The sequence below is a fragment of the Synchiropus splendidus genome, chromosome 2 (assembly GCF_027744825.2).
Source record: "Synchiropus splendidus isolate RoL2022-P1 chromosome 2, RoL_Sspl_1.0, whole genome shotgun sequence".
NCBI classification, from domain to species: domain Eukaryota; kingdom Metazoa; phylum Chordata; class Actinopteri; order Syngnathiformes; family Callionymidae; genus Synchiropus; species Synchiropus splendidus.
The window spans coordinates 31,528,358-31,542,326 of NC_071335.1; the positions used below are offsets into that span (position 1 = coordinate 31,528,358).

The 13,969-nt window shown below is 44.4% G+C and overlaps 2 protein-coding genes across 2 annotated transcripts; both read left to right on the plus strand.

The window, feature by feature from the left end:
• The first annotated feature begins 377 nt into the window (after positions 1-377).
• LOC128753479 (transitional endoplasmic reticulum ATPase-like) lies at positions 378-9,644 on the plus strand. The gene is made up of 18 exons (XM_053855218.1): positions 378-608; positions 2,172-2,283; positions 2,360-2,532; positions 2,720-2,862; positions 2,922-3,052; positions 4,390-4,521; positions 4,599-4,701; positions 4,769-4,902; positions 5,151-5,286; positions 5,368-5,480; positions 5,945-6,109; positions 6,182-6,304; positions 7,768-7,980; positions 8,057-8,235; positions 8,303-8,432; positions 8,568-8,726; positions 9,097-9,248; positions 9,364-9,644. Exons 1-18 carry the CDS (start codon positions 586-588, stop codon positions 9,467-9,469), a joined length of 2,427 nt encoding a protein of 808 aa, XP_053711193.1. The 5' UTR covers positions 378-585; the 3' UTR covers positions 9,470-9,644.
• Positions 9,645-10,425: 781 nt separating this feature from the next.
• Positions 10,426-13,894, plus strand: LOC128754456 (NADH dehydrogenase [ubiquinone] 1 beta subcomplex subunit 7-like). The gene is made up of 3 exons (XM_053857081.1): positions 10,426-10,665; positions 11,253-11,421; positions 13,737-13,894. Exons 1-3 carry the CDS (start codon positions 10,554-10,556, stop codon positions 13,816-13,818), a joined length of 363 nt encoding a protein of 120 aa, XP_053713056.1. The 5' UTR covers positions 10,426-10,553; the 3' UTR covers positions 13,819-13,894.
• Positions 13,895-13,969: the final 75 nt, after the last annotated feature.

Consider the following 13,969-nt stretch of genomic DNA (forward strand, 5'->3'; position numbering starts at 1 on the left):
CCATAAGGGAAAAGGTGAAATTATTATTTTTTGTGTTACAGTCTTTAATGAGTCTGAATGGATATTCCAATACAGCAAGAGGAAACAATTCTCCCACCCGACCTTCAAGTCAGCCTCTCTCATTGCCTCCATTCATAAAGTATCTTTATTTTATCTGTGTGCAAAAAGATCTTTTCCTATGTTTGTAAAAAGTGTCTTTACATGTGCAACCTTTTTTCCCTACAAAGGACAGGAAAGATCATCGTCTGTGCTTTTCGCTCGCCCCTCAGGCGTATTTATTTCCAGGGCAGCGATATCCTGCTATATCTGTCTCTGGTGGCTTTCCAAGCCAGAGCTCAGGGTGTCGGGCTGTGCCATGAAGAGGCTACAGATGGACACCTTTCTCCCTCCTTGACAGCCTGAATCATCATCAAACAAAAAATGATAACTCCATAGAAAGCACCGGAGACTCTTCAGACGACTTTTGGGACATAGTCTACGCTCGATCGGAGTTAGGAGTGGAGTGGATCGTCCACCTCAGCCCCCACATGTTTCCCAGCAAACAACCGTGAAGAAGCCAAATTGATCAAAACTCTAGTCGCAGCCATGCCTGGCGCCAGAGGAGCAGAGTGAGTATATGCTCCACTGCATGTCACCGTTTTCAAACTCTTATTCTGATTTAACTTCGGAGTGTTTCCAATACCAGGCTGGTTCTAAATACGGCCCTGTGTCAGATGACGAAATAAGAGCTGCTAGTGTGTTCAGGTGGGCTTGTATTATTCTCTGTGTGGGGACCCGTTGCGTAACTATTGACCTTTTCATTTCTGATATTATATGAAGCTGATAAAATGACAACAATTTGGGAAATGCCTAGAATAGATGGGCGTCAGACTATTTTATCAGCGGAGTATTCCTTCGATCATATATAGCAGGTCTACACCTTTCTAAGATCATCCTTCAACATGTCAGGCAGTGCCGCCATCTCTGCCACAGGCCACGCTAGTGGACGCACGTTTATCGTAGAGCTGGAAACCAACTCGCAGTTTAACACAAAACGCACAAACCCACTGCAGAGCGAGTCCATGAGCAGTGAACCTCTCTGGATACGTAATAAACAAGACAGGATGTTGAATTGACTACCGTATACAGTGGTACCTCGGTTCCTGACCACAATCCGTTCCGGACGGCCATTCAAAAATCGATTTTTCCCATTACAATGAATGGGAAAAGAGCTAAGCCTTAAAATAGACTTTTGTAGGAGTGAATGTAGAGTGTCTGCTGCAGGTGGGCTGTTCCTCTATGTGTGTGGCCGCCAGAGGGAGATTAAAGTCAGTATTCTCACTTTAAAGTCAGAATTCTGCCAATTTTTTTTTGTTTTTCACTGGCCCTAATCCTCTTCCGTAAAAACCAGAGTCCAGGGCTCGGAATAAGTCCACAGGACTGGGGGAGAGGAACCACGGAGAACAGGCACAGACACACTGTAAAACAAAGGAGATCAATCAGATAGAAGTCACGAACTCAAAGCGCATGGAAAAATGGCCACGATTAGGAGAAGAATCATCCAAGATATGAGTACAAGCACGGAGCGTCATACCAGGGCAAGCAAAAGCAACGCACTGACGCCAGAGAAAGGCAGGAGCAGGAACCTGTCCAAAACAATATGACTAGATGGAGGGAGTTTGTGACACACCCACTGAATTTAAGAAGGAAAATAGATCTTGTTGATACATGAGCTGCGCCGGTCTATAAGCTGCGGGTGCAGTGGTGCTGTCTGCGCCGTAGAAAAATGCACGAGGATCACTTCTGAACTAGTTTTGAAAAAGGGGTCCAGCATGGAAACTGACTCATGAAACTGTTCTGAACTTGAACCATGAACTCCTCACATCTTTGATTGACAATAAAAAAAGCTCAAAATGTGCTGTTTTCACCCACGTGACTGAAGTTCCGACACCACAGCCGGTCTGTGCTGCTGTTTCTCGTCTCCGCTCCTTCAGGAGATCGGCTCCGTTGGCAGAGCTGCGGACAAGAGGCAGAAAACAGCACACTTTGAGCCCTATAAGATAAATAAAACTCCTGTGATTTCATCAATTTGATGTGACAAGGCTCAATAGTTTGACGCTTTTAGCCTGTAAAAATCCATATATTAGCTTTTTGATGTGTACACGTCTGATGAAATGCATATGTTGTCAAAGTTCAAAGGAGGAAGACTTCTCCACGGCCATCCTGAGGCAGAAACACCGGCCCAACAGGCTCATTGTAGATGAAGCGCTGAACGAAGACAGCAGCATCGTCAGCCTGTCCCAGGTGTGGCATGGGGTGTGTTCAGACACACATTCCATTGTAGCCCTGTGTTTCACGCTTCCTGTGTTTACCCCTTCAGGACAAAACAGAGGAGCTTCAGCTTTTTCGGGGGGACACGGTGGTGTTGAGGGGACGCAAGCGTCGGCAAACAGTCTGTATCGTTTTAACGGATCAAACGTGTGGTGATGAGCGGATCCGGATGAACCGTGTCACTCGAAATAACTTGCGTGTGCGCCTTGGTGATGTCATCAGGTAACAAGCAATGACATGTTTAGTGGCCACATTACATTGCATTACATCATACTTTCTTATCCGAGTCAAATGATACATGAGCGGATGCAGTCCATCTTGGAATATACTGTTTTGTGATGCACAATTTCAAAATATTTGACATCCAAATAAAAGGAGAAAAACTTATTTTATTTTATTTTCGGGGCAGCATCCACGCCTGCCCTGACATCAAGTACGGGAAGCGGATCCACGTCCTGCCGATTGACGACACCATCGAGGGTCTGACAGGAAACCTCTTTGACGTCTTCCTGAAGCCCTACTTCCTGGAGGCTTACCGGCCGGTGTATAGAGGTAAACTAGCTAGCGTAATGGCCGACTTGGTCACGTCGTGAAATGAACTTGTGTTTTAGGTGACGTTTTTTTGGTGAGGGGGAGCATGCGGGCAGTGGAGTTCAAGATTGTGGAGACCGATCCCAGTCCGCACTGTATCGTGGCCCCTGACACTGTCATCTACTGTGAAGGGGAACCAATCAAAAGAGAGGTGTGAATCATGTTTCTGCTGAACTAAGCTGAGTCAAGCCCAAGATCGAGACTTTGACAGGTTGAGTCCAGGACCAAGACCAACCTGAATACAAAGCACAAAGTCATACGTGTATTTGTCAATGCAAATCCAGATGAAGAATTGGGACACAACCCAAATCACTTCATACTGTCTCTACCCCAGGTTTATAGAAATATGTTTGTCCATTTTATATATACATTTTTGAAATGGTGTTCTTCAGTCCACTATAAAGGTCAAGCCTATAACACTAGTATTCCCTTTGCAACAAAGCAGGCATGAATTCAAGGCCATGGAAGTGTAACTTGTAGAGGAGATGATTTTAATATATTTGAGTCTTATTCTCAGGTGAGGGAAGGACAGGGTGGAGGGTGAGCAGAAGTTGCTCAACATTCCCAAGTTGTGACCTGGAAGAACAAGTTACTGGGAGTTTCCTCCACTCTTGGTCATCTAGGGCAGGGGTACAAGGGGTTCCTTTTTGATGTCGAGGCCCACCGTTCCCAGAACAAATGGGCCCGGGGCCCGTTCAATAGAACTGATACATTACTCTGCATTTCATTTGTGATCAATAACCGTATTTAATCTACTTACACGTAAACAAACCAAAACCTTGTGACATGACATGGAACCATGTGATCATCAAGATATTTATTTATCAAATTTACTAAAGAAAAAAAAGAACAAAAGCAAACTGTTGAAAAAACTGGAAAAAACTGAATCAAATTCTGAATAAAATAAATATAATAAAATCATGTTTAAATATATAATAAAATAAAAATTATATATTTTATTTAAACTTAAAATAAGATACGAGTAAAGTATAAATTAAACATAAAAACAGTTTTTACTGTTGGGGGGAGCAGCATCTCTTTGTTCATCATTTTCTTTTCAAGAACTTCTCCATAGTTGTTAACTATCACAGATTTGCAGCTGTCAAGTCACTTCAGTGACACACTACGGCCACCATACGTTGCTAATGTATGAAAACTGAGCATCTTGTGGCCCAAAGGTGTAAAACAAAAAAAACTTTAGGAGGAGCTCGCAGCCCAACCATGGGCCCCGGCCCTATGGTTAAGAATGACTGATCTAGGGGGAGGTGATCCTCACCATCAGAAGACGGGATCTTCCTGGCATGACCTGGAATATACACCTGTTCCGCCCATAGATTTGGAGTTGGTATCTGCTGAGAGATCTGAGCCTTCTTGATTCTTCCATTGCTATCATTCAAGAGAATGTTCACTTCCCTTGACTTGATATGTCTTCTGTAAATACAAGTAAGATGATGAGCTCCATACAAAACTCCCTTGTGACTGTCGCAGGACGAGGAAGACAGTCTAAATGACGTTGGCTATGAAGACATCGGAGGCTGCCGAAAGCAGCTGGCCCAGATCAAAGAGATGGTGGAGCTTCCACTGAGACACCCAGGTCTCTTTAAGGCTATAGGAGTTAAGGTGTGCAAACACAGCCTCCTCCTTCAGTCAAAGGCCTGTTGTTTTGTGACTGTGTCTTGGCTTCTCTCCGTCGACAGCCTCCGCGGGGAATCCTCCTCTATGGTCCTGCCGGCACGGGAAAGACTCTGGTGGCTCGGGCCGTCGCCAACGAGACCGGGGCCTTCTTCTTTCTCATCAATGGTTCGTTGGTTACAAGATAAGAAGATAGTGAGAAAATACTTGAGCTACACAGCTCTTTTTTCATCAGGTCCTGAGATCATGAGCAAGCTGGCGGGAGAATCCGAAAGCAACCTAAGAAAAGCGTTCGAGGAAGCTGAGAAAAACTCTCCGGCCGTCATTTTTATTGACGAACTTGACGCCATTGCACCCAAAAGAGAAAAGGTAACAGACGCCAGGGAGCATGCCTCTTCTGTCTGGGTATATTGATGCTGCTGCAATGGTTTTGAGTCTTTAGAAAGTAGATATAATTCAAGATATTATTCTTTACAATCTTGAGAACCGTTGGCAGTAACACCAGTCTAAGAAACAAGACATTGACTTTCCATAAAAGCTGAGACTCTTTTTATAATTTCAGCTTTGACTCGGCCCCCGATTGTTCCCAAAAGAGAGCAATGTGTGTGTTTGTGCAGACGCACGGAGAGGTGGAGCGACGCATCGTGTCCCAGCTGCTGACCCTGATGGACGGTCTGAATCAGAGAGCTCACGTCATCGTCATGGCAGCCACCAACAGACCGAACAGCATCGATCCTGCGCTCAGACGTTTTGGTGAGGGCCTCACACCCATCCACGTTACTCACTTTGTCAATCCCAATAACAGCGAGCCACGTGCAAACTCTGTACCTGCAGGCAGGTTTGACCGGGAGATTGATATCGGGATTCCAGACTCCACCGGGAGGCTGGAGATCCTGCAGATCCACACCAAGAACATGAAATTGTCAGACGACGTGGACCTTGAGCGGGTGGGTTTGGTGACATAGCTGTGGAAAGTTGTTTTTTAACCAAACTTCATGGACTCTGTTTAAATCGGTCCTTCTCAAATAGTGGGTGGGGGGTGTGGAGCGATGCCAGGGGGGTCGCACCTGACCTCCAGGAACATACTTTTTTGCTGTACTACAATAAACTATAATTACACACCCACTCATGTTTTTTTTTATTATTATTTCAGGCAAAATGATGCACTTCAAGTCTTTTCTGGTACAGACAACAATGTTAATAAAGTTATTCATTATTGGAAGTTGATCTATGTTACTTTCTTTTTCTTTCTTTTCTATTTATAATAATTTTATAGACTATGTGACACTATTCATAGAAGCGGCAGAGAGTTGGGGAGAGTGCGAAACCTTTACTTCTTCCTGGGGGGGAACGGTGCAAAAAAATAATAGAGATGCACTGGTTTAAATAATATGAACTGTTTTGGACACAGATTGGCGCAGAGACTCACGGTCATGTGGGCGCAGATCTGGCAGCTCTCTGTTCCGAAGCAGCTCTTCAAGCCATCCGTAAGAAGATGACCCTCATCGACCTGGAGGACGAGTCCATCGACGCCGACCTGCTCAACTCTTTGGCCGTCACCATGGACGACTTTAATGTACTTACTCTGCCTGTGTTCAGAAATGGGTTTATCCCAAAACAAAACCTTACACATGTTGTGTGATGCCAGTGGGCTTTGAGTCAAAGCAACCCATCAGCTCTGAGAGAGACGGTGGCTGAGGTGCCTCAGGTCAGCTGGGAGGACATCGGCGGACTGGACCAGGTCAAAAGAGAGCTGCAGGAGCTGGTGCAGGTGAGTAAAGCAAACGTTTTTAAAAGCACAATATACTTCAACTTCTAAAAAAAGGTATTTATCTCACCATACATAGAAATTATTAAGTGATAAACAATAGAAATAACTGTCGTAATAAATTAATTGTAGTTCAATGAGAGTTCAAATCTTAATTTTAATGCATACATTGCTTTTGTTAATGTGTGTATGCATATAAAAAAGTGACATGGAATAATGTATGAGACATTTCTACATCACCTAAACATGTGTTGGGTTGCACTCAATATTTATCACCATAAACAGACTACTCATTTATGTGCATTAGCAGCATATTCACCAGTAATGAATCATTTTAAAATTAGAAATATGACTATACTTTATCCTTGTAGCAAGAGTTCACTGTAAATAGCACCATAATTACTGATTATTAACTGTAAATAAGCCAGTATTTAGTGTATTATTGGTCAGTGTGTGGTGCCTAATCCAAAGCATTCTTCCAAAACAATAGTAGTCTGAGGGGCCCACAGTCTGTTTTCCCACAGTCTGATCGACTCAGAAATGGCTGCTGATGATTCAAACAGCCACTGGAAAAAATAAACATCAGTTGAATTAACACTTTTATTTAAGCGAAGGACAGAGTGCCAAGAGAAGAGTTGTGGTATTGTATGAGGAAGTCTGGAGAGACAGAGAAGTATGTTGGAGTGGTGCAGGACATGTATGGCAGGTGTAAGACAGTGGTGTGGTGTACTGCAGGTGTAACAGGGGTGACACTGCGCCAAGGCTTGGCTCTGAGCCCCTTCTTGTTTGCCATGGTGATGGACAAGAAGCCCCTTTGACCATGATGTTTGCTGATGACAATGTGATCTGTGGTGAGAGCAGGGAGCAAGTGGAAGATAAGCTAGAGAGGTGGAGGCTTGCCTTAGAAAGGAGAGGAATGAAGGTTAGCTGCAGTAAGACGGAATACATGTGTGTGAATCAGAGGGACCCAAGTGGACAGGTGAAGTTACAGGAGATAAAGAAGGTGGCCAGCAATGCTGTATGGTTTGGAAACAGTGGCACTGAGGAAAAGACAGGAGGCAGAGCTGGAGGTAGCAGAGATGAAGATGCTGAGCTTCTCTCTGGGAGTGAGCAGGATGGATAGGATCAGGAAGCAGTAGATCAGAGGGACAACACATGTGGTCAGGTGTTTAGGAGACAAAGTCAGAGAGGCTAGATGGAGATGGTTTGGACATGTACAGAGGAGAGAGAGCCAGTACATTGGTAGGAAGATGTTGAGGTTGGAACTGCCAGGCAGAAGGTGGAGAGGAAGGTCAAAGAGGAGGTTTATGGAGGTGGTGAAGGAGGACATGAGGTTTGTAGGTTTGAGAGAAGAGGAAGCAGAGGACAGGGAGAGATGGAGGAAGATGATCCGCTGTGGCTGCCCCTGAAGGGAGAAGCCGAAAGAAAAAGAGGAAGAACTGACACTTTTATTTGTCTCTCTTCAGTACCCAGTGGAGTATCCAGATAAGTTCCTGAAGTTCGGGATGACTCCGTCTAAGGGTGTGCTTTTCTACGGCCCACCAGGCTGTGGGAAAACCCTGCTGGCCAAAGCCATCGCCAATGAGTGCCAAGCCAACTTCGTTTCCATCAAAGGTCCAGAGATGCTCACCATGTGGTTCGGAGAATCCGAGGCCAACGTCAGAGACATCTTTGATAAGGTGGTGATTTTATGAGATGGCAAAGATCATGAATGCAATCGTGGCTGACCCACTGTCCCTCACAACTCTTGGTCAGGCCAGACAAGCTGCTCCCTGCATTCTGTTTTTCGATGAGTTAGACTCCATTGCCAAGTCCAGAGGCGGTGGAGCGGGGGATGCCGGCGGTGCGGCTGACCGAGTCATCAACCAGATCCTGACAGAGATGGATGGCATGTCTGACAAGAAAAATGTTTTCATTATTGGTGCCACAAACAGGTGTGGATCTTGAAGTCGACCGAGCAGTCACTTTACATTTATGTACATGTTACTGCTGCCACACCAGGCCAGACATCATAGACTCGGCCATTCTCCGTCCTGGTCGGCTGGATCAGCTCATCTACATCCCACTTCCCGACAAACGCTCCCGTACATCCATCCTGCATGCCAATCTGCGGAAGTCCCCCGTGGCACGCGTGGGTACACACACACACACACACACACACGTAGGTTTGTTGCACCATCTTCGTGGGGTCCGCTCATTGACATAATGCTTTCCCCAGCCTCACCACCTAAACCTAGACGAGACTATTGTTTTCCATCTTTTCCAGGATGTAAATCTGGAGTACCTCTCCGAGATCACGGAGGGGTTCTCCGGAGCCGACCTGACAGAGATCTGCCAGCGCGCCTGTAAACTGGCCATACGTGAAGCCATTCAGGCTGAGATGAAGGCGGAGCGCCAGAGACAGACCAGAGGAGGGGTCCCCATGGTCAGTCTTATTTATCCTCAGTCAGAGCAACAACGCCCAAAACAAATGTGTCCACTTCCTGCAAACCAGTACCCAAGCTGCACGTGCTGGGTATGTGAGGAGAAAGTGGAAGATCAAATGCTCCCTAAAGGGCGGTTAAAAGTACGGTAGCTTTTAGCCTTTGGACTGGGAACACACACAGTTCCACACTTACCTTCTGACGTAGCCGAAAACATTTTAACATTGTTTTCACCGGCGCATCACACTGAGCACCTTTTGAACGAAAACAATCATCAGACTTGTAAATAAAGCCAGGCCAAAGCTCATCAGGTTACAGCTCAAACACAAATAGTCTAACTAAATGAATGCATTATGTTTTGTGTCTGTGTAGGAGGAGGACTATGATCCAGTCCCAGAGATTCGGAAGGATCACTTTGAAGAGGCAATGCGGTTTGCACGTCGCTCTGTCAGTGACAATGACATTCGCAAATATGAGATGTTTTCCCAAACCCTGCAACAGAGCAGAGGTTTTGGCAACTTCAGGTACGCCTGCCAAATCAACATTTTTTAATATAAAAAGAACCTGTTAATAGAGAAGTTGATCCACAAAGGCAGTCATCGGTGCACTCTTGAGACGGATGTGTTCTCCACCACTCAGGTTCCCATCTGCTGCTGGCTCACAGCCTGAAGATCGCGGATCTCAGTCTGGGCCGAGAAGGTCCGGACTGTACGGTGAAGAGGCAGAGGACGATCTCTATCAGTGATCAGAACTATGTCATGGAACATCGTTTTCATTCAAGACCTTTTCCAATGAAAGGCTTATTGGACTGAAAGCTGCTTTTCACTGTTTGATATTTTACGATTCAAAATGTAGGAAATGATCATGAGGTTTTAAATTGCAAATCATTGAATGTATATTTTCTTTTTGAGCTTTCACGTTTAATGTGTTTTAATTGTGTCGAATGAATAAATAAATACACCCACGATGGTTACTTTCATGATTTTAATCAAAGATAGCTGTACAAATACAAAAAAAAAAAAATGATATAGCTTCAATAATATTGGGGTCATGGATTATGATGATATCGGAAAGAAAAATGTGATACCATAGTTGCAAATAAGTAAAATTGAGGGGAGTTTGTATGCCAAAAAAAGCAATAAAAAATGTAACACTGAGACAACAGAGCGTCAAAAAGACAACAACAAATGACTAGACGAGATGTCAAAGGGACACGTCATGTCAAAATGTTTGCAGACAAAGAGAGGAGAGACTGGGAACCTGGTGTGTTGGAGACGGAGATAAGAGGGAGTTGCTGTGGAAACCCCTGCAAGGAAAACACAAGAAAATATCCCCTGCAATGAACCTAAATTCTTTCATTTTTTGATCGCAAAAAAAGCTTTTCCATGTAAAATGTATCTTAGTTTTCATATCTCAGCAAATAGGTGTTAAATATAGTTAAATATTTTTGCAGCAATGGTGTAGGTGAGTGACATGAACTATATCATTTAATAAAAAAGAATGGTGGTATTTAGCTGGCTGTACAAGACTTTGTGATTTCAAGTTCACTCACATGTTTATAAAAGAACAAATGATCTAATTTATTGAGTATTTTCACTCATGTCAAGATATTAAGCTGAATAAATAAGTGGAACCTTTTAGTCGTTCCGGGGAGGCTTATCTCCGTCGCACCGCACGTCTGTTTATTTCCGTTCTGCAGCGGAAGTGTCTGCTAGGGTCCCGTGGAGGTGACCGAATGGCGGAGTCGTTGCTGAACTGTTGAAATATTTGGATTCTGCAAAGCGATTAATAACATTTATACGTCACTGAGTGTTGACCATACGGGCGACATGGGAGCTCACCTCGCCAGACGTTATATCACCGAGAGTGACACCGAACCGGACCCGAGAAAGAAATTCGAGTTTGACCCCAACTATGGTTTTCCAGAGAGAAAAGAACGAGGTTTGTCTACAGACACCAGACTCGTTAGTTGCATGCAATACAAGATTTGCCTTCGCTGACTACTTTGAAAGATTAGACCCAGTTGTTGTCTGCGGCTAAGCGCTAGCTATATAGCCTAGCATTAGCCCCGCAGCGCTGTCACTCAATGGAACGCTACTGGTTTCGCTCATTTAGCGTAATCCACATGAAATGTTACCGCAATGCATATTCAGATACACGTGACTGACAATGTGAAGCAACTTTGAATGATACAATCGATCAATATGTTCTCAAAACGAAAGACTTCATTGTCCTTGTGTGTATTGATGACTGAATGTTTTCGTTAGTACACTGTGTATTCAGAGTAAAGACAGTCATGTTCAATTGTGACGCATGAGGTGAGGACCCCCAACACCAACGGATGGATTTGACATTCACTAAATGTGGTCACGCTGAGAAAAGCTGCGTGTTTTACACTACAATAATGGAATATTGCTGGATAATGGAGAACACCAAAGCAGATGAGCATCTCAATTTTGGAAGATAAAAACGTGTCGTGCAGTATATGTGATTTGAGTCGTGTGTCCCTTTGTGTTTTCTTTTGGCAGTGATGGTCGCCACTCAGGAGCAGATGAATTTGGCTCAGGTGCCAGTGGAGCAGAGGGACTACTGTGCTCATCACCTGCTGAAGCTCATGAAGTGCAAGCGGGACAACTGGCCTAACTTCCTGGCCTGCAAGCACGAGAGACACGACTGGGACTACTGCGAGATGCAGGAGTAAGTGATCCTATGGATTCAACACGCAAGTCAATCTGATGCTTTTTAAACTGTAAAAATGTGATGTAAAGCATTGCCCCTGCGATATATACGCACGTTTTTGTCACCCTTTTAGGGCCTGTAGTAGTTTCTGTTTGAATATCTGTGAAGTTTGGCTTGAATTTATCTGCTTTGGAATCTGTTTCCAATTTGGAAACACATGAACGTGAATCCAGACACTGAGACTAGTCGCCCGCAATGCTTATGGACTTGTTCAAAGGACCCGCCAGTGGGTGATGCCCCTGCACACTGATATGTCCAAAACCAGAAGGTTGCATTACATGAGGAACAAATACGGTGGCTGAGTTTGCTGCTTGCTCAGGGCCTCACGATGGTCTTTGTATGTGATGGTCTACTGAAGACGGAGAGACTTGACATTAGGCCAGCACGATTCAGGGGAGAATATGAATTTTTTTTAGCTAAGAATTGATCACGATTCTCTGCCACGATTTTTTTTCCTCATGAAATACGTAGTTTATTGCACACATAAACCATGACAAAACAAAGTTGCGTCACGACAGGTGTTGCTGCTGAGGAACCAGTGCTCTTACTTTCATGACCCCGGAACACTCTACATGCTCCGTCCTTTTTTTCCTCACTAGTTCCCAGTTTGTCATCCATATTCCTTCAGTTTCTATCCGGTCGCCGGTCGACCCAGTCACGACCGCGTTCACGTCACCCGTGAAACATGTGACTACAAGGCGCTTCGTCATTGGTTGAAGGAGAAGTCACGAGCATTGTGGGAACTCAGAAAGTAGTAGCTTGGGAGCGTAAAACTCACAAAGGAACGAAGCATTTGTGATGCAAATCCAGTCAGTTTGTAAATTAAATGTAAATCGAAATTAATTGAACATTAAATCAGACTCAAGGGTGAATCGAAATCACATTTTTTTTTTTACGATTTATTGTGGAGGCCTACTTGACATTATACTTAACATTACTAAGACTTGTGATCCCTGAGCTCTCTGTGGGAATATGGTTGCGTGTGTTGCATCGTAGACTGTTTAATTTTAGCTGTGTTACATGACGGTGTGAGAGCCAATAGAAGTTATTGCTACCTTGCTCACACAGTAGTAGTGTCACTTTAGTTATCAACCCAGTCTACACGCCCACTGGAGGAGCAAAATTGAACAAATGCAAAATTAGCAGAGGGTGTGAGATCCATATTAACAGTCACTTAGGTTAGATTAGGTTGCCTTTAGACTCAAGACTGGCGAGAAATACAATTCTCAGAGTGAGAATTGTATTTCAAACTGTCACGACTCTGCACAGTGTGGTCTGACAAAAGTGTCCAGCCAAGCTCAGCTGAGTTGCTGAGGCAACAACTTGGCTAGCATTATCATGGCTGTACTTTCATCTCAACTCTGCCACGCTGACTTTTCCCAGAACACATTAACCTGAAGAGCAAACCGTGGTAATTCAGCGGCCGCACATTCAGCTGTGTGAAACATTATGTTTGGCCATTGACCATTTGGCCAGTTTTGTTGCACCGAAACACAGCCGTCATTGTCTTCACATGCAGGCAGAAATGCTCCCATCCTTCTGACAGTTTCAGAGTAGACACACTTTTTTTGGTTCCGTTATCGCCTCCACCAACTTTAACTAGTGATGGTGAGATGAAGCTTCTTGAAGCACTGAGGCAATTAGAGGAATTGGTTCCACTCCTAAGTCGTCTCTTCAAGAAGGTTCATTTGCGCTCTGGCACCACCAAGTGGACATTAAATATGAGATTCTGCAAGCATGAACTTGAGTTGCCCAAAGCTTTCAGTTGGATTGTCATCAACAATATCAGACATAAATGGGGTTTAGTTGTTGCGTGGGTGACGTCAGTGTGTAGTGTCGCATTTAAAGCTGAGCCTCTGGATTGTCATACATATTTAAAATGAAATTGGTCAGAAAAATACTTTTTCTTTTTTGCTGTTGAGTGCTCAAGTGTTTGTTCCACCTCGAACTGAGATAGAAAGAATCCACTGCAGTTGGGATCAGGTCCCCGTCTGCAGGGATCATTGCATGTGATGCCAAATGTCCTGATATAAAGGCAGTGGTCTTCCACCAGGCCTCACTGTCATGTTGCCACAGCACAGCAGCAGATATTCATGCCATTATTTCACTTTTCTGGCGTTGTGTTCGTGGCACTAAATTATTAGGGGCCACTGGTGTAAGAAACTTGATGCGCGATACAAGAGCACCTTTTTCGCTTAAATTAGGAATGAATATAGTTGTGCATATTATAGCTCGTGTGTAAGTTTGACGTCATTTCCTGCCCCTGTTTCCAGCTACGTGATGAGAATGAAGGAGTACGAGAGGGAGAGGAGGCTCCAGCTGAGGAAGAAGAGGATCGAGGCTCAGGCTGCATGATCTGCCAACACCTTTCTCTCTCCTCTGTACATAAACCACCACCATAACTAATAAACCATCTTGTTTAAGCCCTAAATGTTATTCCAGTCGTCGTGTGTATCAACTGCACTGTCATCCTCTCAGGTACGCCGGAGATATGCTCCATAAATTA

Bases quoted from the DNA above. Each gene is read 5' to 3' on its own strand.
- LOC128754456 (XM_053857081.1), top strand. From the start codon at position 10,554: ATGGGAGCTCACCTCGCCAGACGTTATATCACCGAGAGTGACACCGAA. The intron at 10,666-11,252 runs GTTTGTCTACAG...TTCTTTTGGCAG, and splicing joins TCCAGAGAGAAAAGAACGAG to TGATGGTCGCCACTCAGGAG. The intron at 11,422-13,736 runs GTAAGTGATCCT...CCCTGTTTCCAG, and splicing joins GACTACTGCGAGATGCAGGA to CTACGTGATGAGAATGAAGG.
- LOC128753479 (XM_053855218.1), top strand. From the start codon at position 586: ATGCCTGGCGCCAGAGGAGCAGA. The intron at 4,522-4,598 runs GTGTGCAAACAC...CTCCGTCGACAG, and splicing joins TTAAGGCTATAGGAGTTAAG to CCTCCGCGGGGAATCCTCCT. The intron at 8,236-8,302 runs GTGTGGATCTTG...CTGCCACACCAG, and splicing joins ATTATTGGTGCCACAAACAG to GCCAGACATCATAGACTCGG.